The 27,772-nt window shown below is 41.2% G+C and overlaps 1 protein-coding gene across 3 annotated transcripts; it reads right to left on the bottom strand.

Moving 5' to 3' along the window:
• Positions 1-58: 58 nt before the first annotated feature.
• On the bottom strand, positions 59-27,772 carry TRIM5 (tripartite motif containing 5). Of its 3 annotated transcripts, none has more exons than XM_008019877.3 (8): positions 27,671-27,771; positions 17,716-18,199; positions 17,032-17,127; positions 16,157-16,387; positions 4,310-4,332; positions 2,592-2,692; positions 2,273-2,299; positions 59-1,957 (listed from the first exon to the last, which is right to left on the bottom strand). In XM_008019877.3, the coding sequence occupies exons 2-8, from the start codon at positions 18,136-18,138 to the stop codon at positions 1,311-1,313; spliced, it is 1,548 nt and encodes a 515-aa protein (XP_008018068.3). In that variant the 5' UTR covers positions 18,139-18,199; positions 27,671-27,771; the 3' UTR covers positions 59-1,310. The 3 variants fall into 3 exon arrangements, with proteins under 3 accessions (XP_008018068.3, XP_008018069.3, XP_072875062.1); XM_008019878.3 differs by lacking the exon at positions 27,671-27,771 and adding an exon at positions 27,523-27,664; XM_073018961.1 differs by having other exon boundaries at positions 1,879-2,131; positions 2,181-2,299; positions 27,671-27,772.

Here is a 27,772-nt window from a genome sequence, read left to right as displayed (position 1 = left end):
GTTTATGTTTTTCAGTAATTTGTAGAACAAATACTTATTAGATCAAGACACTTAGATAGATGCTTTATACTTCAGGAATTTATTTTTTCACAATGATCCAAAGTATTAGATGAAGGTTTTTTGTTTTATTTTGCTTTTAATTGACAAATAATAAATGTACATATTTATGTGGTATAGTGTGATGTTTTCACACATGTATACATTGTGTAATAATCAAACCAGGGTAATTAGCATATCCATCACCTCAAATATGTGTCATTTCTTCGTGTTGAGAACTTTCAAAATCCTCTCTTCTAGCTACTTCAAAATATATGCAAAATGTTATTGTTAACTCTAGTCACCCTAGTATGCAATAAAACATTAGGACTTATTTAATGTGAAGTTTTTAATACAAAAATTATTTTAAGAAAATAAGCACAGGCTGGGCGCGGTAGCTCATGCCTGTAATCCCAGCACTTTGGCAGGCCGAGGCGGGTGGATCACCTGAGGTCAGGAGTTCTAGATGAGCCTAACCAACACAACATGGGGAAACCCCGTCTCTAGTAAAAATACAAATTTAGCCGGGGGTGGTGGTGGGTGCCTCTAATCCCAGCAACTTGGGAGGCTGAGGTAGGAGAATTGCTTGAATCTGGGAGGCGGAGGTTGCAGTGAGCCGAGATCGCACCATTTCACTCCAGCCTGAGGAACGATAGCAAAACTCCATCTCAAAAAAAAAAAAAAAAAGAAAGAAAAGAAAAGAAGTACAGCCATTTAAGCATGCTATTCACAGTTATACTGCTAGTATATGGAGAGACAGGAGTTGAACTCAGATCCTCTAGATATAAAACCTCTGCACTTAGAGTATACCATTTATGATATTTTCTCTTTAACTTTTTCACAAATAAGGGCATCAAGGGTAAACTGACACAGGACTAAGGACTCATTCATTGGTGAACAACTATCACACGATGATATAGAAAGGCTGTTGAAAAGCTTTTTTTCATCTTCTTAGTCAGTGTCAGAGGCAACTGGATGATAAATATTTGGCAGAAGTAATACCTAAATAGTGGTCTCATTTTATGAGGTATAGGTCAGTTTTCCTTGGGAGTATGGAAAATGATGAAAACAATTGCTATCAAATGTCAATAAAATATTGGGGAGAATATGGCACAAGATAATTATCACATTTTACTGATGAGTGCAGGACGTTCAAATAGAAAGAATAGAGACAGCAAGGAAAAGATGGTTAAAATGGTGCAACTGAGTTCAGGTGTATGAGATGCACATGGACAAGAGGTGCTGTACAGAAGGGGCTGAGTGTGTAAGAAGGTTCAAGAGCTTGGTGAGCACAGAGTCATGGGGACTGTACATTTTCTGGGATTTAAATATGGAAATACAGGCTTAGAAAAAGAACACTGAGAAAACTTATAGATGAGAAATCCATGGTTTGTGATATTGAAGAATGAGACAGTGCAAGCCTCATAGTCTACGAAAACTCCAACACGATCAGGACAAATAATCACAGAGAGGGGCACAATGAAAGGAGCAAAAGGAGTATGTGAGGAACCATCCTGGAAAACACTATATTTATCTCCTTCCTGTAACCCTATAACCCAGTAGCCATATTTAGGTTGATAATTTTCATTTTGTTCAATATTATACGTTGCATTGGGTTGGAAGCCAGCACATACCCCCAGGATCCAAGCACTTTTCTTGGACACATCTACCTCCCAGTAATGTTTCCCTGATGTGATACTTTGGGAGCCCAGGACGCCAGTACAATAATTGAAATTCGTGAGTTTCCCTGATGTGATACTTTGGGAGCCCGGGACGCCAGTACAATAACTGAAATTCGTGAGTGACCCAAATAATGACCCTGGTGACTGATACATTATCTGTGGGTTCCGATAGCTCACTTGTCTCTTATCTTCAGCAATGACAGCATGCGAAATGTTGTTTGGAGCCAGTGTCACATCAACTGTAGAAAAATTAACAGGTCAGTTAGGGGATATAATGTAACTTTATTTGTGATATGAGAGAAATCTTGATAAAGACTTGAGAGAAAACTGGGAGGAAACTTGTTCAGAAGTTATAAGGAGGGGTAAGTTATGTATGTGTTGGAAGGAGAATCATAAATCTTAAAACACGAGACCTAACAAGTTATGTATGTGTTGGAAGGAGAATCATAAATCTTAAAACACGAGACCTAACAGAGAACATAAAATTCTAAAAGATAAAGATAATAATAATGATAAGCCACAGGGTGGCTGATGATAATGTGATTTCTCCTTACCCCAGTAGCGTCGGACATCTGTTAGCTCTGAAATTATAAAAATGCATAATATTGAATACAAGCAAAGGAGTCAGCACTGAAATTCACTTTGTCTCCAGATTTGGAAAAGTATGCCCTATATTAGGGCAGTAAATTACTGAATGATGGGATGAAGCAGCCACCTAGCCATTTCCCATTAAATATAATCCCATCAGCAGCAGACAATATCCATCCTCCCCTATACCCTCTATCCGTATTTGGAAACTGCACCCTCTTCCCCATTTAGCACCCTGACACCACATGAATTCCACAACCCTGTTGTTGATCCAGCTCTCCTCACCTCTAAACATGTCTAGCATTCCTTTCAGATCAGGAGCTCGAAACACTCTCCTTTGATTTTTGTGAAATGTTTTTGGCTTCTTCAAGGTCATGTTCTCAATCCTAAGAGTTAAAAAAGAAAAAAAAAATGCTTCCAAACCTCTGACCTTGTGTCCCTGGAACACCCCTGACTTCCTATCATTTCAGCCCATTGATGCACTGAACTCTCTTCTTGGGGATCCTGAGAAGGGAGAGTGCACCCTCTTGACCCTGGAGGCAAACAAAATATTCTCCTGTTTACCTTCCCACTTACTTTCTGTGAGAACGTGGGAAGAGTTTAACCTCTCAGAAGCACAGTGTCTTCCTTCTAAAATGAAATAATTAACCTCTCCCTGTCTACATTTTTAAACTCATATAACATTAAAAAAAAAAAAAAAAAAAGGACGATTTTAAAACAAAACAAAATTTTGGTGCCTTACAAAAGAAAACCTAACATTTAATGGGTGGAAACATCATTGTTATGTATGTGAGTTCCCAGGGAGATGGTTAGAAAGGGAGGTTGCAGAACCTGGCGAACCTGGCTCCTGGGTGTCTGAGACATATCAAGAGAGGAGTCCTGTTTGGAGAGGCCTAAGACTTTCAAAGCTATTCCCAGCAGGGAGGTACTCAGATAACAGCTAAGGTTTCAGATTTCTGGGAAACATTACAAACACTTGGCAAATGGGATATTATGTGCACCAAACGTACTAGCCTGAATTTCATGTGGTTAGAAAGAACTTGATACCACCGAGGTATGCGATTTTAGACACAAGAATAGCAGCTTTTTATGCTCTTCTACAGAGTGCAACTGAGATGGATCAATTATTTGTACCATGACCACATATTATCCAGAACATTATTTTGAAATATTATTCCACAAATAAACATCTGATTTTGGAAATCTAAATATAAATGAAGAAGGAACTGGTCTTTTTCCAGGAGGAAAATATAAACATGTGGGAATTGTCCCAGTGGACAATTAGGGGTATATGGCAGAAAAAGAAGATATGGTCCTTCCAAAATAAGTCAAGTACCTATTAAATACAGAAACAGAACTAGATGTAGGTAATAAAATGGTGATGGCACAGGGGTCTGATACTGCAACACCTTATCCCTGAAACCACTACTGACCCACACTGAGTCTCCACCACTCAAATTTTCTGCCATAGAATCTGGTCTATTCCTTTTTCTTTTCTTTAATTTTCTTTAATTTTATTGATTTTTCTAAGACAGACTCTCACTTTGTCACCCAGACTGGAGTGCAGTGGCACGGTCTTGGCTCACTGCAACCTCTGCCTCCCAGATTCAAGCAATTCTCATGCCTCAGCCTCCCAAATAGCTGGGATTACAGACGTGTGCCATCACACCCCCCTAATTTTTGTATTTTTTTTTTTTTTTTTTGATACAGACAGGGTTTTGCCACGTTGGCCAGGCTGGTCTCAAACTCCTGATCTGCCTGCCTCGGCATCCCAAAGTGCTGGGATTATAGGCTTGAGCCACCACACCTGGCCAAATCTGGTCTATTCTTAATAGTTACAGAACATTCAAATGCTGATTTGTGACCAGAAATTTATGATAAAACAATTTCAAAATTTTTCTGCCCTGGGAGATGTTTTATTCTAATTAAACCCAGGACAATTCTAATGGCTATAAACCTCTCCTCACTGCACCAAAGGACCATCTCTGTCCTCCCACACATACCTTTTAATGATGCCATCCACACCCTGGGAAGAAGAGAGAAAACATCAGTTAAGAAATAAATAGTCTCTCCTCACTTAGAAAGCTTCATCATATTTCCCCCAGTCCCTAATGTGCTGAGAATGGAGATGGTGACAGTGTGAAAGACAAAAAAGCACAGATAAGACTCAGGGCAATCATCCCAGAAGACTCATGTGAGGTTTTCAAGTTCCCTTAAAAGCAGAAATAGCTTTCATCCTTGTGGAAGAGGTTTCTGGTTTCTGCAGATGGGACATGTTTAGAAGGGAAAGAAGTGACTGTCAGTTGGTTTTTCTCCAAACATATATGGCTCTCCATGAAATGATTTAAACAATTAGTGCTTCTTTGATTTATTAAACAGATATACAGCCTATGCAACATGGCATGACCCCATCTCTACAAAAAATAAAAAAAAAATTAGCCAAGCATGGTGGCATGAGCCTGTAGTCCCAACTACTTGGGAAGCCGAGCTGGGAGAATTTCTTGAGCCCAGAAGTTTGATTGAGGCTGCATTGAGCTAGGATCACACTACTGCACTCCAGTCTGGGTTGCAGAGTAAGACCCCATTTCTAAACAAAAACAAAATCACAAAAATAAACAACAAAGCTTATATATAAACTTATTCTGCAGGCATTATGTCACGTTTTGAAGAATCAAAGCTGAATGAATAATAGTGCTCAAGATGTTTATGTGGCTTTTGCTGAGGTTATAAGCAAACAAGTGTACAAAACAAGTGTAGATCTTTTTTCTTTTCTTTCTTTTCTTTTCTTTTCTTTTCTTTCCTTCCTTCCTTCCTTCTTTCTTCTTTTTCTTTTTTTTTTTTTTTTTGAGACGGAGTCTTGCTCTGTCGCCCAAGCTGGAGTGCAGTGGCCGGATCTCGGCTCACTGCAAGCTCCGCCTCCCGGGTTTACGCCATTCTCCTGCTTCAGCCTCCCGAGTAGCTGGGACTACAGGCGCCCACCACCTCGCCCAGCTAGTTTTTTGTATTTTTTAGTAGAGACGGGGTTTCACCGTGTTAGTCAGGATGTTCTCGATCTCCTGACCTCGTGATCCGCCCGTCTCGGCCTCCCAGAGTGCTGGGATTACAGGCTTGAGCCACCGCGCCCGGCCGAAGGAGTCTCACTTTGTTGCCCATGCTGGAGAGCAGTGGCCTGATCTCAGCTCACTGCAACTTCCGCCTCCTGGGTTCAAGCCATTCTCCTGCCTCAGCCTCCCAAGTAACTGTGATTACTGGCGCCCACCACAATGCCTGGCTATTTTTTGTGTTTTTAGTAGAAACGGGGTTTCACCATGTTGGTCAGGCTGGTCTTGAACTCTTGACCTCAAGTGATCCACCTGCCTCGGCCTCCCAAAGTGCTGAGATTACAGGCATGAGCCATGATACCCAGCCTAGGTACCTTTTAAGGTTGCTGTCTTCATTTTAGACATGAACTGTAACTGACTTCATTTACTTCCTTAAGTTTGACACACATATATGCAATTGATTTCTCTACTTTTACCCAGGTTTGTCACTTAAATGCAGTTTAATGTATTCAGTAGTGAAGGAGCAACAAGGATCAACAACTAAGAATTTTTATTATATAACACCAACCATACTGTCTTCTCTCTTATACCACATTGTCCATAATATTACTAATATCTACTCAGTCATTGTCCTAAAAACTACATTTACTCTGAACTCTAGTCTCTACCAGGTCAGTTTGGCGTACGTTCTATTTTTTCTTTTCTTTTCTTTCTTTTTTTTTTTTTTTTTGAGACAGGGTTTCACTCTTGTTTCCCAGGCTGGAGTGCAATGGTGCAATCTCGGCTCACCACAACCTCTACCTCCTGGGTTCAAGCGATTCTCCTGCCTCAGCCTCCTGAGTAGCTGGGATTACAGGTGTGCGCCACCAGGCCCGGCTAATTTTTGTATTTTTAGTAGAGACGGGGTTTCTCCATGTTGGTTGGGCTGGTGCCGAACTCCCAACCTCAGACAATCCGCCTGCCTCAGCCTCCTAAAGTGCTGGGATTACAGGCGTGAGCCACTGCACCTGGCTAGTCTACATTCTTAATGGTTTTAGGTCATCTACTGCTCTTTATCACAAATATTGTTTTGTTTTAGCAGATATGGACCAATGAAATGTCTTTGGTCTCCTTTATGCCAGACATAACTTTTCCACATAGATTTTTTTTCAAGAACAAAGCCAATAGCTGGATCTACACATACAATCAAATAGTTTTGCTTTTTTGTATTGGTACTTTTATGTTGTATGTAACATAAACCAAATAAAACTGGATTAAATGGTGAAAAGGATTTTGGAAAGGGCAATTACAACTTCAGTCATAGCTGAATTTTGAAACTCAAACCTTGTCATCAAGATCTGGTCTATGGGCCGGGCACAGTGACTCCCACCTGTGATTCCAGAACTTTGGGAGGCTAAGGCGAGCAGATTAGTTGAGGTCAGGAGATCGAGACCAGCCTGACCAATCTGGTGAAATCCTGTCTCTTCAAAAAATATGCATGCCTATATAATCCCAGCTACTCGGGAGGCTGCAGCACAAGAATTGTTTGAACCCAGGGGGTGGAGGTTGCAGTTATCCAAGATCATGCCACTGCACTCCAGCCTGGGCGACAGAGTGAGACTCCATCTGAAAACCAAAAACAAAAATGTGATCAATGTCCTTCTCCAAATTCTACTTATTCCTCTACATTGAGTTTATTCTCTATACATGAAGGAAATGTAACTCTCCTGATACAAACCCCAGCAGAAAGGAGAACTTCTGAGTTTTAACATAAAAAACTTTTAGGCTTGCGTGGCATTTGTCTGTGTTGGATTAGGTGCTCATCTTTTTTTTTTTTTTTGAGACGGAGTCTCACTCTGTCGCCCAGGCTGGAGTGTAGTGGCGCGATCTCAGCTCACTGCAAACTCTGCCTCCTAGGTTCACGCCATTCTCCTGTCTCAGCCTCCCCAGTAGCTGGGACTACAGGCTCCCACCACCACGCCCAGCTAATTTTGTTTTTTTTTTTTTTAAGTAGAGACAAAGTTTCACCGTGTTAGCCAGGATGATCTCGATCTCCTGACGTGATCCGCCCGACTCTGCCTCCCAAAGTGCTAAGATTACAGGCATGAGCCACCGTGCCCAGCCCAGATGCCCATCTTAAAAGCACTACTGCATTGTGGCTGGAAACAACAGGAATTACATATATTAACTTAACTAGAAGTAAGTTATATGCAACCCTGGCCATGCTAAAGACACACACATATGGAAAGGATAAGTGAAACAACATATCAGTGAGTAAATTGTAGCAGATTTTAAAACAGCCTTAACTTTGAATTAATTTGGACAATCTCACTAACCCAAGCACAGGTTCATCAGGAGAGGACAGAAGCCTTACTGCCTTGAGGGGATTGAACAAAACTTCTATTCCAGCTAGGATGCCAAACTTAAAAATTATATTTGAGTTTTCTTTAAACACAGCAGAGACAGTAGCAACCATAGGGAAGTAACTAAATGAAGAAACAGAAACACTTTTTGCTAGGTAGAGACTAGAGGATGGGAAGTCTCAGAAACTACAAAGTAACAAATATGTACATTTTGACCAGCTGCAGTGGCTCATTCCTGTAATCCCAGGACTTTGGGAGGCTGAGGCAAGTGGATTGAAACCAACCTGGGCAACATGGTGAAATCCCATCTCTACAAAAAATACAAAAATTAGGTGAGCATGGTAGTGTGGAGCTGTGGTCGCAGCTACTCTGGGGACTGAGGTGAGGGGATTGCTTGAGTTCAGGAGGTCAAGGCTATAGTGAGTCAAGATCGCACTACTACATACTAGCATGGGCGACAGAGTGAGACTCTGTCTAAAATATATATATATATATATATATATATATTTATTTACAAAAGAAATGTATACACATACAAAGAAACAAGATAGAACAAGATAGAATACCACAGCTCAGGGGGATTAAAAAAAAAAACACACACACACACACACACAAAAAAAAACCCCAAAACAATAAATTGAAAATATCCTCAAGTGACCCCAGATGTTGGAACTAGAAGGTAAAGACTTCAAAGCAACTATTGCAAATAGGTTAAAAAACTAAGGAGAACTATGCTGAAAGGATTGAAGTATAAAAACAATGACTCAAAAAAATAGATATGCTCGAGAGAGAGAAATGATAAGGAAATAAAAATTCTGAAAATTTTAAGTAAAATAACAATAATGAAATATTTGCTAAAAGTGCTCCACAGCACACAAAAAGATCGTTGAACCTGAAAAGTTGCATCAATAAAAATTTTCTCATTTAAAGAACAGAGAGAAAAAAGACTTAAAAAATAAAAATAGCCTCAAAGACGTGTCAGATGTCACAATGTAGCGGTGTAGCAATGTACATGTAATAGGTCTTCCAGAAGGAAAGAAGAGAGGAAAAGATTTCTAAAACCTGTTTTAAGACCTATTACATGTATGTTACTACATTTTCAAGTAGAAAAGAATAATTGGGGAAAAATAGTTTAAATTCTATAAAAATTAATATTTCATCTATGTTAATATATTCATCTGTGTTCAATGAACCCCAAGTTAAATAACTAATGAGATCCATATATCATAGAAAAATTTCCAAAGGCTACAATCAAAGCAAAGAAAAAATTAAAGCAGCAAGAGAAAAATTAATCATTATATAAGGAATCCTTTCAATATGGTTAATAGCTGACTTCTCATCTAAATAATAATAGATGACAGAAAAGACTAGATTGACTTATTGAAAGCACTAAAAGAAGCTGTCAACTCCAAACTCCATATAAAGCAAAAATTTTCTTCAAATATGAAGAAAAAATATTCTCAGATGAAGACTGAGAGAATGTGTTACTGGAAGATGGAAGAAAAAATGTTTTTTCCTTTTTTTCCTTTTTTTTTTTTTTGAGACGGAGTCTGGCTCTGTTCAGGTTGGAGTGCAGTGGCACCATCTCAACTCACTGTAACCTCTGCCTCCCAGGTTCAAGTGATTCTCCTGCCTCAGTTTCTCAAGTAGGTGGGATTACAGGCACATGCCACTATGCCCAGCTAATTTTTGCATTTTTAGTAGAGATGGAGTTTCTGCATGTTGGCCAGCTGATCTTGAACTCCTGACCTCAGGTGATCCACCTGCCCCAGCCTCCCAAATTGCTGGGATTACAGGTGTGAGCTCCTGCAAAATATTTCTTCCCATAAATATTTCTTCCCAAAAATATTTTTTAAATTTTCTTCAGTTGAAATTAATTTCCTCCAAAGATTTACTCAACCTAAACAAAATGGTAACACTATAAAATACGAGTTAAGATAAAAGAATCTAGAGTTTATTTCCCAAAGTATTTTCTTAATAACTTCAAAAGACATTAAGTTTATTACAAAGTAACTCAATACTATATTAATAGGTTATAACATATATGCATGTGAGATATATGACAAAATGATAACCAAAGATGAAGAAAATGAAGCAATACTGAAGGAAAGTTTCTGTATTTTACTGGAATTAAGTTACCATTAATCAGAAGCTGGCTGTGATAGGACAAGATGCATATTGTAATCATTAAAGCAACCACTAGGAAGAATACTAATGTCATACAGCTGAAAAAGAGAAAAACTAAAAATATACATTGGAGAATATTTATTTAACACAAACGAAGCCAGTTAAGGATGCAGAAGATAACGACATCAAAAAAGACAGCAGAAATACAGAAAACAAATAGCAAAATAGTAAATTTAAGTAAAACTGTATCAATAATTGCATTAAATGTTATAATGAAAACCCAAATGGAAAGTCAGAGACTGTCAGACAGACTGGGCAAAGAAGATTCAGTTATCACTACCTATAGAAAAGCACATATTAGATTCAAAGGCATAAATAAACCCAAAGTAGAAATAAAATATATATACTATGAAAGCTTTAACCATAAGACAACTCAAGTAGATATATTAATATTAGACCAAAGATACTTTAATACAAGAACTGCTAAGTGAGAATAACAGGAATATTTCATAATGAAAGAAAGGTTCAATATGTCAAGAGGAAATAACAATATTAGTGTATCTTCACTTAACAACAGAGCTTCAAAATACTGAAAACAATATATAAAGAATTAAAAAATGGAAAACAGACAACTCAGTAACAACTGGTGAAGATTTCAATAATTTACTCTCAGTAATTAATTGAAAAGCTAGTATAAAAACCATAAAGGATATAGAAGACAACACTATCAGTTAGCTTGACTTAATGGACATCTTTAGATTATTTCACCAAATGAGTGCAAAATACATATTCTTTTCAAATGCATATAAAATATTTTCCTGCTATTGTAATGTTCCATACCATAAGTTTTAATACATTAACAAATGATACAAGTTATCTGATTACCAAGGAATGGGATTTGAAATCCACAGCAGAAGAAACATTTAAAAAAATTCTTAAATGCTTTAAAATTAAACACTACTTTTCGATTAACCCAAGAGAAAACCAAAAAATCACAAAGAAAATTAGAAAATACATTGAGCTGAATGAAAACTCAAAAATTAAAATGCATGAGATACAGTTAAAGCAATTCACTGAATAAACACTATATCAGAAAAAAAGATTTCACAGTATCTAAGATTTCACCTTAGGACATTAGGAAAGGAACAACAACAAAATATTCAATGAAAAAGATGAAATAATAAAGATCAGAGCAGAAACGATATGGAAAGCTTAAAAAAAGATAAAAATCAATGTAGCAAAAAGTCTTTTTAACCTCGTAAAAGTTAATAAAATTGACCAAATATAACTGAAAGGATAAAAAAAGGGAGAGAAAACAAAATCACCAAAATCAGGAATAAAAGAGGAGACATAAGTGTGTGTGCTGTAGATAGAAATGAAAGGAATTGCAGATGGTGTCAGCAAAATAGTATCATAGGAGTTTCTAGCAGTTGTCTCCCCGCAAAAACAATTTAAACCACCATCCAAGAACTAAAACACCTCACCAGAAGTAAGAAATAGGGTGGGAGCTTACAGCATCTGGGTATAGCACAGAAATAAGAAAAACACTCATGGAAGAATGTAGGAAGGACAGTTTTACATTTTCTATTTCACCCCTCTTACAACTCTAGGCAGCATAGCATGTGAGAGGTAACCCCCACAAGGAGAAAGGGGAAAATCAGCACCAAAAGTTACCTCAGGCCCTAACACTGGGTTCAATCTAGTAAAACCCCATCTGGCAGGTCTGAAGGCACCAGACTCCAGACTGGTACCTACGGATAAGCCTCCAGGCTGTATCTTATAGCCCTAGGCTCCAGATCTGTGCAGTGGACTCAGTCTACGGGCCATCTAAATGCCAGGTTGCCCTCAGTGGTAGGACCAATCTCAGTTTTAGGACAGTCCAATAGCGTCAGGCTCCAGATTGGCCCCACAGCCAGGCTGACCTCAGGCCCTGATGGCCATAGCCTTCTGGCCCATACCAGCACCAGATCTAGCCTTGTATCCCTAGTTATCAGGCTGACAATTCTGAACCTAGCCTTCAGTTCAGTCCCTGCATATACAGGCTATAGGCCAGTACCCACGGACCGAATCTCCAAGCCCAACCCTATGCCACACAGTATCCCGCAGCCTCAGGCTCAAGTCCTGCCCAATGGACTCGGTCTATAATCCTGCCCCAGAGCCAGGTTTACCCCAGGGTGCATACTGGCCCTGGTGCCAGGTCAGCCCCCACAGAATCAGCCTTCTAGCATGGCCTAGGTTCAGGCTTTCCCCAGTGGCCCCAGGCTCCAAACTGCCTCCAGTATCCAACTGGTCTCCATGGCCCCAGGCTTTAAGTCTGCCACAGCATCACACTGACTTCCACGGTATTAGTCATCATGGGTACCTGCAGACACATCCTTCAGCCTAGTTCCTGCAGACATATGACACAGGCCCACCCCACACCACGGCATCCCCTAATGGCTCCAGGCTTCAGTCCTACTACAGTGCCAGCGCAGCACCCTGGGCCACAAACACCAGGTAGGTATTTGAGAACACAGGCTCCAGGCCTATTCAGTGCCAGGCCAGTCCCCCATGGCCTTACCCTCCAGGCTTGATCCTGTGAGTCCACGAGCCAGCAGACTCAGAATCCAGGCCTGCTCCAGCACACCGAACGTAAAGCCTGTCCAAATAGAACACATTGCTGGACTGCATCCAGCTCCAGCTCTGCCACTCTGTATCCTTGTTCCAGGCCAGCCCCTGAGGCCTCAGGACCCAGGTCTGCACTTGTGGACCTAAGCTTTAGGATAGCACCTGCACAATCAACTTCTATTCTAGCACCAAGGGACAGAGGCTCCAGGCACCAGGTCAGTGCCTGTGATCTTGGGCTCCGGACTCGCCTTAGTAAACCCAGACTAAACACTGGCTCCAGCACCAGGAGGGTCACTGTTGACCCAGGCTCCAGAGGACCTAGAGTCTAGACTGGGCTCCAGTATACTTAGGATCCAGGTCCACTCCCAGTGGACCCTAGTGCCAGATCAGAGCCCATGAACTGGCCAGATTCTGCTAACTTTAGCTCAAGGCCCACTGCAGTATCAGATCAAGACCTGTGAATTGAGGATTCAGGATAGCCCCCAGAGATACAGGCTCTAGGCTCACTGTCATGGACTCAGGCTATAGGTCCAACTCTGTAGAGTCAGCTGCCAGGCCTGGCCACCTCCTGACTCTGGGCCACCCTGCCTGAACGCTGAAGCAGCAAGCTTGCCCTTGAACCATAGCAGACAGTATGCCTAGAATCTCGGAAAACAAACAAAGCCAGTGCACAGAAGCTAAATTATGTCCTTCTGCAAACGTACAGACATAAACATAAGGAAACAACAAATTTGAAAACCCAGTTTTGTTTATTCTTTTGAAGAACCAACTGTTAGCTTCAGTAATCTTTTGCATGGGTTTTTGTGCCTCAATTTTATTCAGTTCTTCTCCAGTTTTACTTATTTATTTTCTTCCGCTACTTTGGAGGAATGGTTCATTCTTTTCTTTCTCATTCTTCTAGATGGAAAGTTAGATTGTTAATTTGAAATCTTTCTAACTCTTTAATGAAGGTGCTTTGTGCTATAAAGTTTCCTCTTAATTGTTTTAGCTGCATGCCAGAGATTTTTGTAAGTTTTGTTCTTATTTTTATAGTTTTCAAATAATTTTTTGATTCCTGCCTTAATGTCAGTATTCACTCAGGAGTTATTAAGGAGCAAGTTGTTTAATTTGCATGTATTTGTGTAGTTTTGAGAGGTCTCCTTGATATTGATTTCTATTTTTTTTTTTTTTGAGACGGAGTCTCGCTCTGTCGCCCAGGCTGGAGTGCAGTGGCGCGATCTTGGCTCACTGCAACCTCCGCCTCCCGGGTTCACGCCATTCTCCTGCCTCAGCCTCCTGAGTAGCTGGGACTACAGGCACCCGCTACCATGCCTGGTTAATTTTTGTATTTTTAGTAGAGACGGGGTTTCACCATGTTGGCCAGAATGGTCTCAATCTCTTGACCTCGTGATCCGCCCGCCTCGGCCTCCCAAAGTGCTGGGATTACAGGCGTGAGCCACCGTGCCTGGCCAGTTTTTTTTTTTTTTTTTTTTTTAATATATTGAGACTTGCTTTATGACCCAACATGTGACTGATGATAGAATATGTTCTGGTCCAGATGAGAAAAATGTATTTTCTGTGGTTGTTTCATGAAGTATTCTGTAGATGTGTATTAGATGCAGTTGGTCAGGGGTCATGTTTAAGTCTAGAGTTTCTTTGTTAGTTTTCTGCCTTGATGATCTGTCTAATGCTTTCAGTGAAATGTTGTTGTCTCCCAGTATTATTGTGAGGTCGTCTAAGTCTTTTCTCAGGTGAAGAAAAGCTTGTTTTGTGAATCTGAGTGTTCCTACCTATGGTGCATATATATTTAAGATGGTTAAGTCTTCCTGTTGAATGATACCCTTTATCATGTTTGCTCTTTTTGTCCTTAGTTGTCATTGTTCAAAAAGTATGTTTTATCTGATATAAGAATAGCTACTCCTGCTCCTTTTTGTTTTCCATTTCCATTAGGTCTTTCTCCACTCCCTTGCTTTGAGCCTGTGGGTGTCATTACATGTGAGATGGGTCTCTTGAAGACAGCAGACAGGGTTGAGTCTTATCTTTTTATTCCTTTTGCCACTTTATGTCTTTTAAGTAGTGGATTGAGTTCATTTACATTCTGGGTTAGTATTGATATGTGACATTATGCTGTTCATTGGCTGTTAGGTAAACTTGATTGTGTACTTGTTTTATATCATCTGTAGGGTATGTGCGTTAGTGTGTTTTTTTTTTTTTTTTTTTGTATCAGTTGTTCTTTCTATTCCATGTTTAGCACTCCCTTTAGGACCTCTTATAAGCCTGCTCTAAGGCTGCTGTAATGATGAGTTGTAATATGGTGGTAGTCTAGTTGTAATATCCTTAAATGTACATGTTACCCAAAGTAATCTACAGATTCCATGCAATCCTTACTGAAATTCTGACATTTCTTACAAAAATAGATAAAAAAAAAACCCCCTCAAGTTTGTATGAGACCAGAAAAGACCCTAAATCACCAAAGAAATCCTGAACAAAAAGAATAATGCTGGAAGCATCATACCTGACTTCAAAATATATTATGAAGCTATAGTAATCTAAACAGTATAGTGCTAGCATTAGAAACAGACACATAGACCAATGGAACAGTATAGTAACCCAGAAAAAAATTCATACCTTTATGATCAGTTAGTTTTTGACAGTGGTAACAGCATTCATTGAGGGAAGGACAGTCTCTTCAATACACTGTATTGGAACAACTGGATAGCCATATGCAGAAGACTATCTCACACCATGGAGGACTTTAAGTAAAATAAGTCAGAAACAGAAAGACAAATACCTTATAATATCACTTAGTATGTAGATGTAAAAAATAGTTGAGCTCATAGAAGTCGAGAGTGGAAGACGGGTTTCCAGGAGCTGGGGTGTAGGGAGAGTTCAGGCCCATGTTGGTAAAGGGATACCAACTTCAGAATGAAAAGAAGAATATCTTTAAGAGCTCTATTGCACAATGTGGCAATTATAGTTAACAGTTACAGTTAACATCATGAAAATTGGGATGAGAGCAGTTTTCGTTGTTTTTTTTTTTTTTTTTTTTGAGATGGAGTCTTGCACTGTCACCCAGGCTGGAGTGCAGTGGCGCCATCTTGGCTCACTGCAAACTCCGCCTCCCGGGTTCACGCCATTCTCCTGCCTCAGCCTCCCAAGTAGCTGGGATTAAAGGCACTTGCCACCACACCTGGCTAATTTTTTGTATTTTTAGTAGAGACGGGGTTTCACCGTGTTAGCCAGGATAGTCTCAATCTCCTGACGTCGTGATCCACCGTGCCCGACCTTTACTAGTGAATTCTGTTCAGCATATAAAGAAGTGATAGCAGTTATTTATTTTTTTTCAGAAAATAAAGAGGAAAAAGTCTCAATTAATTTCATGAAGGGAAACAATAAAAAGTATCTTGTATTTTGATGTGTATTTGTTTGCCAGTGGCTAAGCTAAGCAATGAAAACTGCACTGATAAGGGCTTAACACTGGATTACAGAGAATAGGAACCCATCAAACATAACTAGAGCTAACTGATCACCTCTACTATGTCAAATTTGTGTACTGCTCTGGGATAAATTAATAAAAATGGGATTATCTCTTGTTACTTCTACATTCAATTATTCCTATAACTTCAGCAACTGATTCAGAAAAGCGGTCCTGCAGGGAACACTGTTAGTATTAGAAAGAGCACAGCAACACAGAAAAGGAAATAGCCTTCACTTTTCTTTAATCTCAATGCTCAGGCTTCTTTCCACTTTTTACCTGCAGCAGCTCCATCATTGACCCCTGCAACCGATGCTCCAGATCTGAGATGAGCTCTCTCATGTACTGGGTCTGCTGCACCATCTCCGTTTCAGACTTCGTAAGGCTTTTCAGAATGTCTTCTTCCTCCTTCTCCAGGTTCTGCAGCTCATTGCTCTCCTCCCAGTCCAGGATCTCTCTCAGTTGCTCAAAATCTGCCGAGACGTTGGTTTTGTCGTAGTCTATTTGAATCTTCAGAGATGAGAAGAGAAAGGGGCACTCAGTCTACCAGGCAGAGGCTGTTAGTCAGAAAAAGAACTGTTTCTTTTGGGGAGTTTTCACAAGGGGGGACACAGTAGCAGGAGAGTAGGTCGTAGGAAAGCTGATTTTCCTATTTCTTTTCCTTCATGACATTTTAAAACAATGACCTTGAATGGGTATGTTGAGGTTCATTCTGAGTCAAAATGGGTTACCTGGATGTAGCTTGCCTTTCACGCAGTTGTCCAGGACACTCATGCCTGCCTATATTACTTTTATCAGCCCAAGCTCAAACTCCCTGCCAAAAGTTGGACATTGAGGACAGAATCATGAGCCACTGCCAAATATCTTCCCAAAGTAGAGTCATGGACTCAGAAAGTAGCACAAAAATAGAATGCAGGATTCACTAGCCATCCTTACCAGAGAGATCCTTCATGTAAACAGCTCCCTACAGATGTCTGTGTTCATTATGGCATATTTACTTCCCAGCCACCACACCCCATCAGGGAAAGAATGAAGAGGACTAATCAAATGACATCTGGACTTATCAAGTGTCAGGGAATAAAGAGGAAAAAAGTTCCTTCCCATGGTCCTGCCCAGATTTCTAGCTAACTCCTTTGGGAACCACATCCTCTTGCCTTCCAGGAAGCTTTCTCTTCTCTGATGTCAGCTTCCAACTTTTCAGCTTCCTGCTGCTTCTGCCTCAGCATCTCCAGAGCTGTCTGGAGCTTCACCTGTGAGAAAGGAATCACACCATAGTCAAGCTATGAGCTTTCTCAGCACCTAGGTAGAGTATAAACGTGAAATCAGGTTGAGCTCAGAAGAAACAAATTTGCAGAAACTGTGAGAATGGCAATGAGACTCCATGACTTGGAAGAAAACTTACATTGGCGAATATGCTCCCTACATCTCAGGTAATAGACCTCCCCATCTCCTCACCATGAGTAGACTGATTCTTTTTGTCCTAGAAGAAAAATCTGATCCTGTAGCAAGGAAAGAACTTACATCTCAACCCACTGCAGTTACTCTCCTGCTGAAAGGGGTAATCAGAGCTTTTCTTGGACACCAAATCTCTACCCATCTAACCCAAGGTACAAAATATTTACTCCTGGCCAGGAATATATACTCTAGGATTATTCTCCAGTAACTGGGTGAAATGCAAAAAACCGTCCTTCAAGCCTCAGAAGTTAAGCATAGCGTGAAAAAAAATAATCCCAGGCCTCAGGTCTATGATGACAAGGCAATTAATGTCAAAGGCAAAGTGAAAATTTTCCATCAGGTCCCATTTTCTGCCCTCTCTTCCTTCCATCCCAGTCTCTTACATGGTACTCCTGGGCAACCTCCTCCATGAGGAAAGTGTGGTGACCACGGTGCTCCTGAGACCGCTCACAAAGCCAGCAAATGACCTTGCTGTCCTCCTGACAGAAGAGTAGGAGTTTCTCTCCATGGCGTGCACAGTGATCAACCTTCTGCCCCTCTTCTGGGCTCAACTTGACCTCTCTGAGCTTCTCCACTATGTTGGCTACATGCCGATTAGGCTGTATATTCTCAGGCTGGTAACTGATCCGGCACACAGGGCAGCTTCTCTCTTCTTCTTTGTATAGCATGGACTCCTTGTGGTTTGCAGTGATGCACGCTTGGCAGAAGCTGTGGCCGCAGGGCAGACTCAGGGGTTCTGTCAGGAGTTCCAGGCAGATGGGACAGGTCACCTCCTCCTTTACATTAAGCAGGATTCCAGAAGCCATAGCAGCTTCTCCACTGCTCCTGCCTGTCCTGGCTGCTGAGGTTCGTCTTGTTCACAGATCCCTGCATGATTGGGAAGGTTAAAATGGGACTAAGTAAGAAAGGTAGAAATAGAAAGGATATTGATTGTACACAATTAGAAAATGGGCAAGATGAAAATAGTTAAGGACAAAAAAAAAAGGGGAGAAATAAGAAAACATGTTTGGTTACCTGGTAATAAGGGCTTTTCGTAATCACCTTAAATACTTTACTCCCAGTTCGTGTCATATGACAAATTCTGTTCTTATCTGTGCATTGGTTATCATTTTTCTTTACTTTCAATGAACAGAAAACAGACTGAGGTCTTTTCTACCAAGATCTTTGTGTGACCCATCATCTCTCAGGGCTTTTCTTTCCCAAGCCAAAACACATCCTCAATATTACAACCACCAAATCATTTATGCCTCAGGGCTTTCACATTTGCTCTTCTCTCAGCATGAAATGTTTCTCTGATGTTAGTATGATTTTATTAAATTCTCTCCTTACATGTTGTATTATCAAAAATACCTGCTCTGACTACCTTATATGCAGTATAACAAATCTCACCACTCACTGTACATTTGCAATGATTGCTCTTATTATCAGCAGAGTGAATGACTGTTTCATCAAATTTATAAATTGACATAATAAGTGATTTACAAAAATTATTTATCTTCAATATGGTGACCTGAGATGACCCCGTATTCAGGGTCCTCTTTCAGTGGCCTCTTTGCTACTCTTTTGGTTAATTGATGACAAATGGATATAATGGCACATATTCAATTAATACTCAGAGCAATTGGGGTGTGGAAGTAGAGGAATCCACAACAGCTGGAAGGTTCTGGGGAGTCTCGTCCTGAAAGTTTGCCAAGGACATTTATGGGAGCCTAAAGGTATGGACATAGTGTAGAAAGTAATGATAAATAGTGGATCACACATGTCAGAGACTTGAAAACTAGAAACACAGAGGAAATGGATATCAGTCTTGAGAGAGAAGTCTTAAAATACTAGATGAGATGATTTTGTTCCTGGACCAAACGAAGGGTCGGCTGCTTATTCTCGCGGCCCAATAACAAGATGCAGATTTACTGGGAAAGAAGGGAATTTTTATTTCTGTAACTGCACACACAGAGAAGGCCTAGAAAATATTGCCAGACCGACTCAAAATTACAAAGTTTTCCAGAGCTTATATACCTTCTAAGCTATATGTCTAGGTATAGTTGTGCATTCATCTAAAAACATAAGTGATTAACTTCTTCTTCTAATCTATAACTAAGGTCTGAGTTTTAAAGACCTTCCTCTGGAGCCTCAGTGAATTTACTTAATCTAGATGGGTCCAGCTGCTGGGGTGATTACCCTTATCTTGTCTCTCCTGCTAAATCATTAAGGTTTGGGGAGTTCCTTCAGACCCCCATACAACTTTTTAAATCCTAAACAGGTCCTAATCGATTCCTTCGTTATCTTGTCATGCTTCAAGGCCCAGAAAAGGTCTCGGCAAAACTCTCGGTGGGCTTCTGTTAATTTCCAGCCTTTGTATAAGGGCACTGGCTCTATCAGCTTTTATTTTTATTTTTTTTGAGACGGAGTCTTGCTCTTTTGCCCAGGCTGGAATGCAATGGCTCAATCTCGGCTCACCGCAACATCCACCTCCCAGGTTCAAGTGACTCCTCTGCCTCAGCCTCCCAAGCAGCTGGGACCACAGGCACGCACCACCACACCCGGCTAATTTTTGTATTTTTGGTAGAAACGGGGTTTCACCATATTGGCCAGGCTGATCTCGAAATCCTGACCTTGTGATCCGCCTGCCTCGGCCACCTGAAGTGCTGGGATTACAGGCGTGAGACACTGCGCCCAGCCTCAGCTTTTAATATTTAACTTAACCAGCCAGGTGTGGTGGCTCACGCTTGTAATCCTAGCACTTTGAGAGACTGAGGCAGGCAGATCACCTGAGGCAGGGAGTTCAAGACCAGCTTGGCCAACATGGTGAAATTCTGTCTCTACTAAAAATACAAAAATTAGCTGGGCTTGGTGGTGGATGCCTGTAATCCCAGCTACTTGGGTGGCTGAGGCAGGAGAATTGCTTCAACCTGGAATGTGGGGGTTGCAATGAGCCGAGATCATACCACTACACACCAGCCTAGGCAACAGAGCAAGGCTCTGTCTGAAGAAAAAAAAAAAAAGTAACTTAACACTCAGTTAACAACTGAACAGTTGTTATGGAGGCCTGCGTTAGTGAAACTTGGCCTGCCACAATTTGACAAATTATTGTTGAAGATTGATTATATGCTAGCAACTGGACCACAATCAAGACAAAGATTAATGTGGTGTTTAATCTACTGTAAACTTGGCATTCACCTAAAACATTATAGTAAACTAAATGATCAGTCATATATATACAAAATAGCAGATGTGATGAATACTACTAGAGAGAGGTAAGTGCTCTTGATAAGTCAAATAATGAAGCGAAGCCAGGGTTATCCAAGAATTACTAATTGAAAACATAAAGGTTTAACTGAAGCGTGATATGAGAAAACGTAGGATGAGAACAGGGCAAATGTATTAGTAGAAGAAATTACATATATGAATAACTTGTTCATGGAAAATGCAACATCTAAGGGTTTTAAATTGCCATTTTCCTCTTGTGCACAGACTTATTATGGTGTGTATTGTGCACAGACCTGTTAGACTTTTAGTATTACAGGGATCAGAAAATGTGACACATCACAAATGACATAACATTTGGGAACTCTTTCTTAAGAGCGAGGAAAAATTAGGCTGGGTGCGGTGGCTCACACCTGTAATCCCACCACTTTGGGAGGCCGAGGTGGGCAGATCACCTGAGGTCGGGAGTTCAAGACCAGTCTGACCAACACAGAGAAACCACGCCTCTACTAAAAACACAAAATTAGCCAGGCCTGGTGGCGCATGCCTATAATCCCAGCTACTCGGGAGGCTGAGGCAGGAGAATCACTTGAACCCTGGAGGTGGAAGTTGCGGTGAGCCCAGATCGCGCCATTGCACTCCGGCCTGGGCAACAAGAGTGAAACTCCGTCTCAAAAGAAAAAAAAAGAGCGAGGAAAAATTATTAGTGTCAACTGTCCATTAAAGTTATCAGTCTCAATCAGCAGAAGTGGGGACATCATTAACTTTGAGCATGGGTTGCAAAAGGTTAGACAGATCTAGTGTGCAAGGGGGAAGATTAGTTAGGATATAGGAGAGAGCTGATGACAGCTTGCAGGACAAGGTGATGGAGGAAATGGAGAGCAAATGAGAGTGAGAGATAAATCGAGATAAAAGGAACAGTGTTGGGAACTAGACTACACATGTGGGAACAAAAGGTTAATATCAGGCTTGAGCTCTTTTCTCCTATAAAGATGATACTAGCTTATCCTTTCGGTATTGTTTTCTTCTGGGAAATTTATTGGGTTACAATAGAGTGAAATGTCAGCTGTCTTGCTAGCCTACATGAGGCTGTTATTGACAGCAATATATTCTGTAATAGAAATATATAGTAATAGTATAGTACAATAATATATCGATAGTAATTATATTCTGATATATAAAGCAGATTTGGACTAGGAAGGCTGTATATAGATCTTAAATTCCAGTTGGTAGGAACAGACCTCATTTTCCACCACAGAACCAGGTATGTCCCTTTTTTAAGTCCCTGAGAACTGTTCTCATGAGCTTTCACAAGATAATCAGTCCTTTGGGGTACTAAGCTTATCTAACCTACAGCAGTTTCACACACATCCAGCCAGTTTCATTCCTTAAAAAACTCACATGATAGAGATAATATCTCCTGTACTACCCTAGGGACTCTCACTGAGAACTCATCTGAGGAGGCTGTGCCACATGGTTCTTCCGTCCTGCATACCCTGGCTGAACTACACGAACCTGGCTAGTTTAGGGCTATTATCTCCCACAAGGGGAACTGCAAATCAGATTGGAAACTGCTGCTGTTGTTCAGTCGGGGAAATATCACAGAATGGTGGCTCAGAAATGTTGACTGACAGACCTGGGTTCAGTAATGACCCTGTGGCCTCAATCTAGGATCAAGGGCTGTCAGGAGTTCCAGGTAACTGGAGCTGTAAAGCTAAAAACAAGGTAAGAGAAGACATTAATGGATACTGATGTGTTGCTGGCTGTCAAGGGTTCATGGTAAAACAAAGATCTCCACTATGAGACAGCTGATGAGTCTTTCCCTTGCTCTGAAAAAGAGAGAAATGTTATAAAGGCTATATGGAGATAAATTCAGACCTACAAAAACTGTATACTGCTCCCATCATCTGTGAAGGCCATAAAGAACAAGGCTGAATGAAGGTGGGATGGAGGCACAATCCATCCATTGGTATAGATACTGAAAATGGGCCAACGGCATATACTGTTATGCTTCAGGGACATTGGCCTGTATCAGGCTCTGATAAATAGCAAGATCAGAGGTTTAAATCATATGATAATGTCTAGCCTTGTTTATGACTCAAGTTGTGATCCAAACATGAGAGTGAGGACTCCATTTATCTTTTATGCCATTAAAAATTGCATCAGCACTGAAATGCATCAAGAGCCTACAGGAGAGAGGAACGGAGACTGCCTTCTGCCATGAGGCTGTGAAATTTATGTTTGATGTGATATTACAAGGAGCCCATGTCAAAGTAACTGCTGCCATAACAGACATAGTAAGAGGAATATGCAGAGGTACCAGAATTTTCACACATGGGGCTAACCCCGCCACTACCGAAGCAGTGACCCAAGGGCTGCACAGCAGTCAGGGAGGTTGAGATGGGAACACAATTATCTGCCTGGTATCTCTCAGGTCAGCAACCTGCCATACATGTCAGGTTATTGCACCTTACACATGGACCTTCTGACATCTGAGATCATGAAAATGTAAATTCAACATGTCCTAGAGGTGACAGCTAAACACAAGCAACAAAGACATTACAAGACAATAACAAGTTTTTGTAAAATCCAAGCAAAATGCATATAGACAGAATTTTCTTCTCCTGTGACCGGGGTAAAACTGTTTCTCTAAGCATAATATAGCTGCAAATTACTGATGTTATATGGGAAGGCATCACCTTTCATACATAGGTGGGAAAAATGAAACTGTACTGAGATTCATTTGCTAAGCAATATCATCTAATACTGTTATAGGAGTTATTAAGAAATTATTTTAGGCAGATAGAGAGGAAAAGGGGTCCTTGGGAAGTTTTCGTTTGTTTTAAAGCAGCTCCAGAAACATTTGTCTAGCAGAAAAGCCCCAGCTCTTAGAGCTGGGCCAGCAAGCTGTAATATGCAAATGCTGGCCATTAGAAACTGGGTCCATCCAAACCTGGTGATTCCCACCATCTTCTTCCTTGCCCCAGTATGTGCCTGGCAATATAGCTGCCACCATGTATCCCCACCATGGGTAAAACATTGTGGTGCCCTGCATTTGCATATTGAAAGGCTAGGGTGAGAGGGCCAGTTTTTTCCCGAGTCACATGAATGACATGTCTGGTCAAACCAATCCCCTGAGTTCTATGCAAATCAGACACCACCTCCTCCAGCCTCCTAGTATAAGCAGCCACTTTTCTACCACACAAGAGGTTTTTCTCTTTGCCAAAACCCCCCTTCCCCTGTCTCTGTTTGGGGGAGCTGTTTTCTTCTTCCTTCCTTCCTTCTTGCCAATTAAACTTTTCGCTCCTTAAAATCACTCCACGTGTGTCCATGTCATTAATCCTATCGGCGCCAAGACCAAAAACCTGGTGTTCCTCCAGTCAGAGCTGTATCCATAGTGCTGTGTAGGAAACAAAGAAACTCAGCATCGCCTATACTCTCAGTAAACAATCAACACAGAAGACTTCTCTGATCAAATTTGTGAGAGTTTTTCCCAAAACTAGAAGGAGGCCTTCTTTCAGCAGCAAACTCCAATGGGGTGTCTTCTAATTCAATTCTGACACTATACCTGGAGATAGCTTCAGACTCCAGAGGCTGAAGGCTTGGGCCCACAGACTGCTCCCCAACTTCTGATGCCAACTCCAAGACTCAGCTTGTTTTACCTGTGCTTCTGCCTGACTGGCTATAAGTCAGGGTTCTCCCCTTTATATGTACTGGTTTATTATGAAGGACATCACAAAGTATACAGATAGAGGCATAGGCTGACACATGAGAGAAGGGGCATGGAGCTTCCCTGCCCTCAGCAGGCACACTACGCTCCAGAAACCTCCAAGTGTTCAGCTATTTGGAACCTTATTGAACCCTGTCCTTTTAGGTTTTCATGGAGGCATCATTACATTGGTATAATAGATTAAATCACTGGCTATCAGTACAACTTAATCTTTCGCCCCTCTCTTCTACCCAGAGGTTGGTGGGTTGAGCTGAAAGTCCCAACCCTCATTTTCTGCCTTAGTCTTTCTGGCGAGGACCCCCACTCCTGAAGCTACCGAGGGGCTGCCAGTCATTAATTGATTAATTATCATACAAAAAGACACTTACCACTTTGCAGATTCCAGAATTGTAGGAGATGTATGCTAGGTTTAGTGATGAAGACCAAACGTATTTCACAGTATCACAACCATTTAATGGTATACTCCCCACCATACCAGCAAAATAAAAAAATAGAAGCCGAAGATTATCGAATCAATTCCAAAATCTTGAAATATATGGTGTGAAAGGAAAATAACAATCTGGGGCCCCAAACTCACTATGCCAAAGGGAATACTAAAGCTTGGGAATTGGGCCACCTTCTATAATATTTTGTTCCTAGATAGCTGCAAAGATATCATAGCTGCAAAGCCACATACCTCCCAGGTGGCTTCCCTCACAATTTGCTCACAAGGAAATTTCTTGTGGGCCCCAAGGTCTTTACTCTGAAACGGAGATCTGTTGAATTTCACCCTGACAATGTCAATTAGCAAGCTTATCTTCACTAGTATGGGACAAAGACAGAGGATAAATCATCCCTCAGCTCACCTGAGACAAATGCATGTTTGACTGTTTCTGCTACTCCCTGTTTATCTTTTGTAAAAATGCAGATTCACTGAGTGGGAGACAGTGCGTAATTGATTACTCCTCCAAGCCCTCCTTTAACATGTAAATTACGGATTCAGCTAACGCTAGCTAAAGCCTCAAAAGAATGTAACCTTTTGCTTCTTTTATCGACTCTCCTCCATTTTTTTCTTTTCTCTTTCCCCTTTAAATACTGAAGTCCTCAAACCCCCTTTGGAAAAAGTATGAATCACAGATGTTCCTGTGATTTTATGCTCCTTTTTCCTAGGCATGTCCTCAACCCTGGCAAAATAAACATCCAAATTGAGTGAGGCCCCCTTCCATTAGTTTATTTGGTTTACAATGCCACCAGAAAGGTATTCTGTATGAGTTCAGAAGATGGGTGCCAAACACTGATTTATCACCAGAAGCAGGGACAAGAAACATGAAGCAGAGGTGAGCTCTCCAAAATCAACCTTAAGGCAGTAAGATTTGGTCAGGTGAAGGGAAGTTGGGATGAGGAAACAGTTTTGCCTGGAGTCTTCCATATAAGCTTGAATTAGCTTAAGTGCAGCTATATCTTTCATGGGAAGGACATTTGGAGTTGAATACAGAGGGTCCCCATGAGAGAGACTCCCTCTCTCATGTGTCTCAGGATCCTGTTATCACACCACTTCTGACATCTGATATCATTAATATCAACCAAGTGTCGGTGAAAAGGGTCAAACTCTGTAAAACATTTTGAAGAGATTTATTCTGTGCCAAATATGAGTGACGATGCCCCATGACACAGCCCTCAGGAGATCCTAAGAACGTGTGTCCAAGCTGGTTGGGGTGTAGCTTGGTTTCATATATTTTAAGGAGACAAGATACTTCAATCAAATACATTTAAGAAAGACTCTGGTTGACAACTGTCTTTATCTAAAGACCTGGGATCAATAGAAAGGAAATGTCTGAGTTCAGATAAGCAACTGTGGAGACCAAAGTTCTTACTGTGCAGATGCAGCCTTAGGGTATCAGGCTTCAGAGAGAAGAGACTGAAATGTTTCTTAGCAGACTTAGGATCTATGTTGAAGTTCATGCTGGAGAGGAATGAGTCAGGTCCCACTTCCATTTCCTGTCATGGCCTGAATCAGTCTTTCAGGTTACATTTTAAGAGCAGCCTGGCTGAGAAAGTCCATTCAGGTGGCTAGGGGCCACAGAATTTTATTTTTGGTTTACACAAGTACTCATTTTGTTTATTAAAAGTTAAAAACGGTGCCATCTCTGGGTATTCCTTCATATGCTTCTGCTGCTCTTTGTATCTCACCTAAGCTCTGCTTTTGCAGGGCACATACGGCGGAAGGAGAGGGAGGAGCAAGGTTAATGATTTTTAAGGAAATCCAGTTGTTCCCTGAGTCTGGACTTGGTGCCTAGTAAGGGTAAACAGATGCTGTCACCAGGGAAGCCCTGATGAAATAACTGGGAAAGTTATTTTTCTTAATGGTTTTCTTTATTCCTTTTATTTATAGACAAAGCTGCTTAAAGAAGCCAGACTGCCCAGCATGGTCCAGATCTTCACCCCGACCAGATCCAAGGGGGAAATTAGTCCCCCAAACCTGCGTAAACTGGAACAGACAATCCCTCATTGCCTTGAGATCATTAACATATCACTAGAGTGTTACCCCACCCCGACAGCAAACAAGAAAATCTCCACCACTTTGTGGCATGTGTTGTATGAAGACATGTGTTTATAAACAGAGGTGGCACAACTGGAGCTCCACCCTGCAGGCTAACACTCCTTTCTCTTCCCATGCAGAGTTCTTTTAAAGCCCATGCTTTCCACTGTTTCGGGGGAGGGGGCTTTAGAGAAGGAGTTCTCTTATTCTCCACTCCCAGCAAGCAATAAAACCTGCTTGTCTTTTTTTGCCATTATCTTTGTAACCAATATGAACTAGGGAAATAACTCCGTTTACCAGTGACAATGACAGGGCTACAGAGCTGGACAGCTGTCACACCACCAAGGTGATGCCACAGAGACAGGCCCAGGTGATGAGAGCTGACCTGTAGAGTTATGCAGAAACACTACATTAGCACACTGATAGGCATTAAATCATTAGGGTTCCAAGGCCCCTGTCTTTGCCCTTGTTGGGAGAAGGCACTGAAAGAGAATTCTGGCTCTCTACAGCAAAGTTCAATAAAAAATTATAGACTAGAGAGGGGATGGCGAGAGAGTCAGCCTGGAAAAATAACCAGCCTTCCAGGAAACAAAGCGCTTCACTTTAAAGCTCTCCCTTCTTTCAAATCTGCCCGCCCACCAGGCAGCTCTATTCCCCTCAGTCAGCTCTGGCAGCAGGACGTCTGTGAACGGTGTCTTTTCCCCATCCCGAACAGCTTTTCAGATAAGTTAAACTCACCAAGGTAAATTCAGTTTTGTCCCAAAGACTTCCTACTTCTGCCCTCCACAAAGTCACTCAATACACCGTCAGACACCAGTGCAGAAGTAGTGAGTTTGGGGAGAAGAGTGAAGGCAGGCCAGGAAAGACATGGTTAGGATTCACTCACCAATCCAGGGGACTGATTTGCGCAAAGGAATTTTCCTAGAGGAAGTGCAGGAAATTCTTGCTCACATCGGGGCAGGAAAGTGAAAGATAAACTACAGGCCAA

The sequence above is a fragment of the Chlorocebus sabaeus genome, chromosome 1, assembly GCF_047675955.1.
Source record: "Chlorocebus sabaeus isolate Y175 chromosome 1, mChlSab1.0.hap1, whole genome shotgun sequence".
NCBI lineage: Eukaryota > Metazoa > Chordata > Mammalia > Primates > Cercopithecidae > Chlorocebus > Chlorocebus sabaeus.
The sequence above is the reverse complement of the archived record's forward strand: the minus strand, read 5'-3'. Positions and strand labels throughout refer to the sequence as shown.

What these genes read in the sequence shown, in the direction of transcription:
- TRIM5 (XM_008019877.3), bottom strand. Translation starts at nt 18,138, where the DNA reads ATGGCTTCTGGAATCCTGCTTAATGTAAAGGAGGAGGTGACCTGTCCC. An exon ending in AGGTTGCCCAGGAGTACCAT is followed by an intron (nt 17,128 to 17,715) that starts GTAAGAGACTGG and finishes CCTTTCTCACAG; the next exon opens with GTGAAGCTCCAGACAGCTCT. An exon ending in GTGGATGGCATCATTAAAAG is followed by an intron (nt 2,693 to 4,309) that starts GTATGTGTGGGA and finishes TTTAACTCTTAG; the next exon opens with GATTGAGAACATGACCTTGA.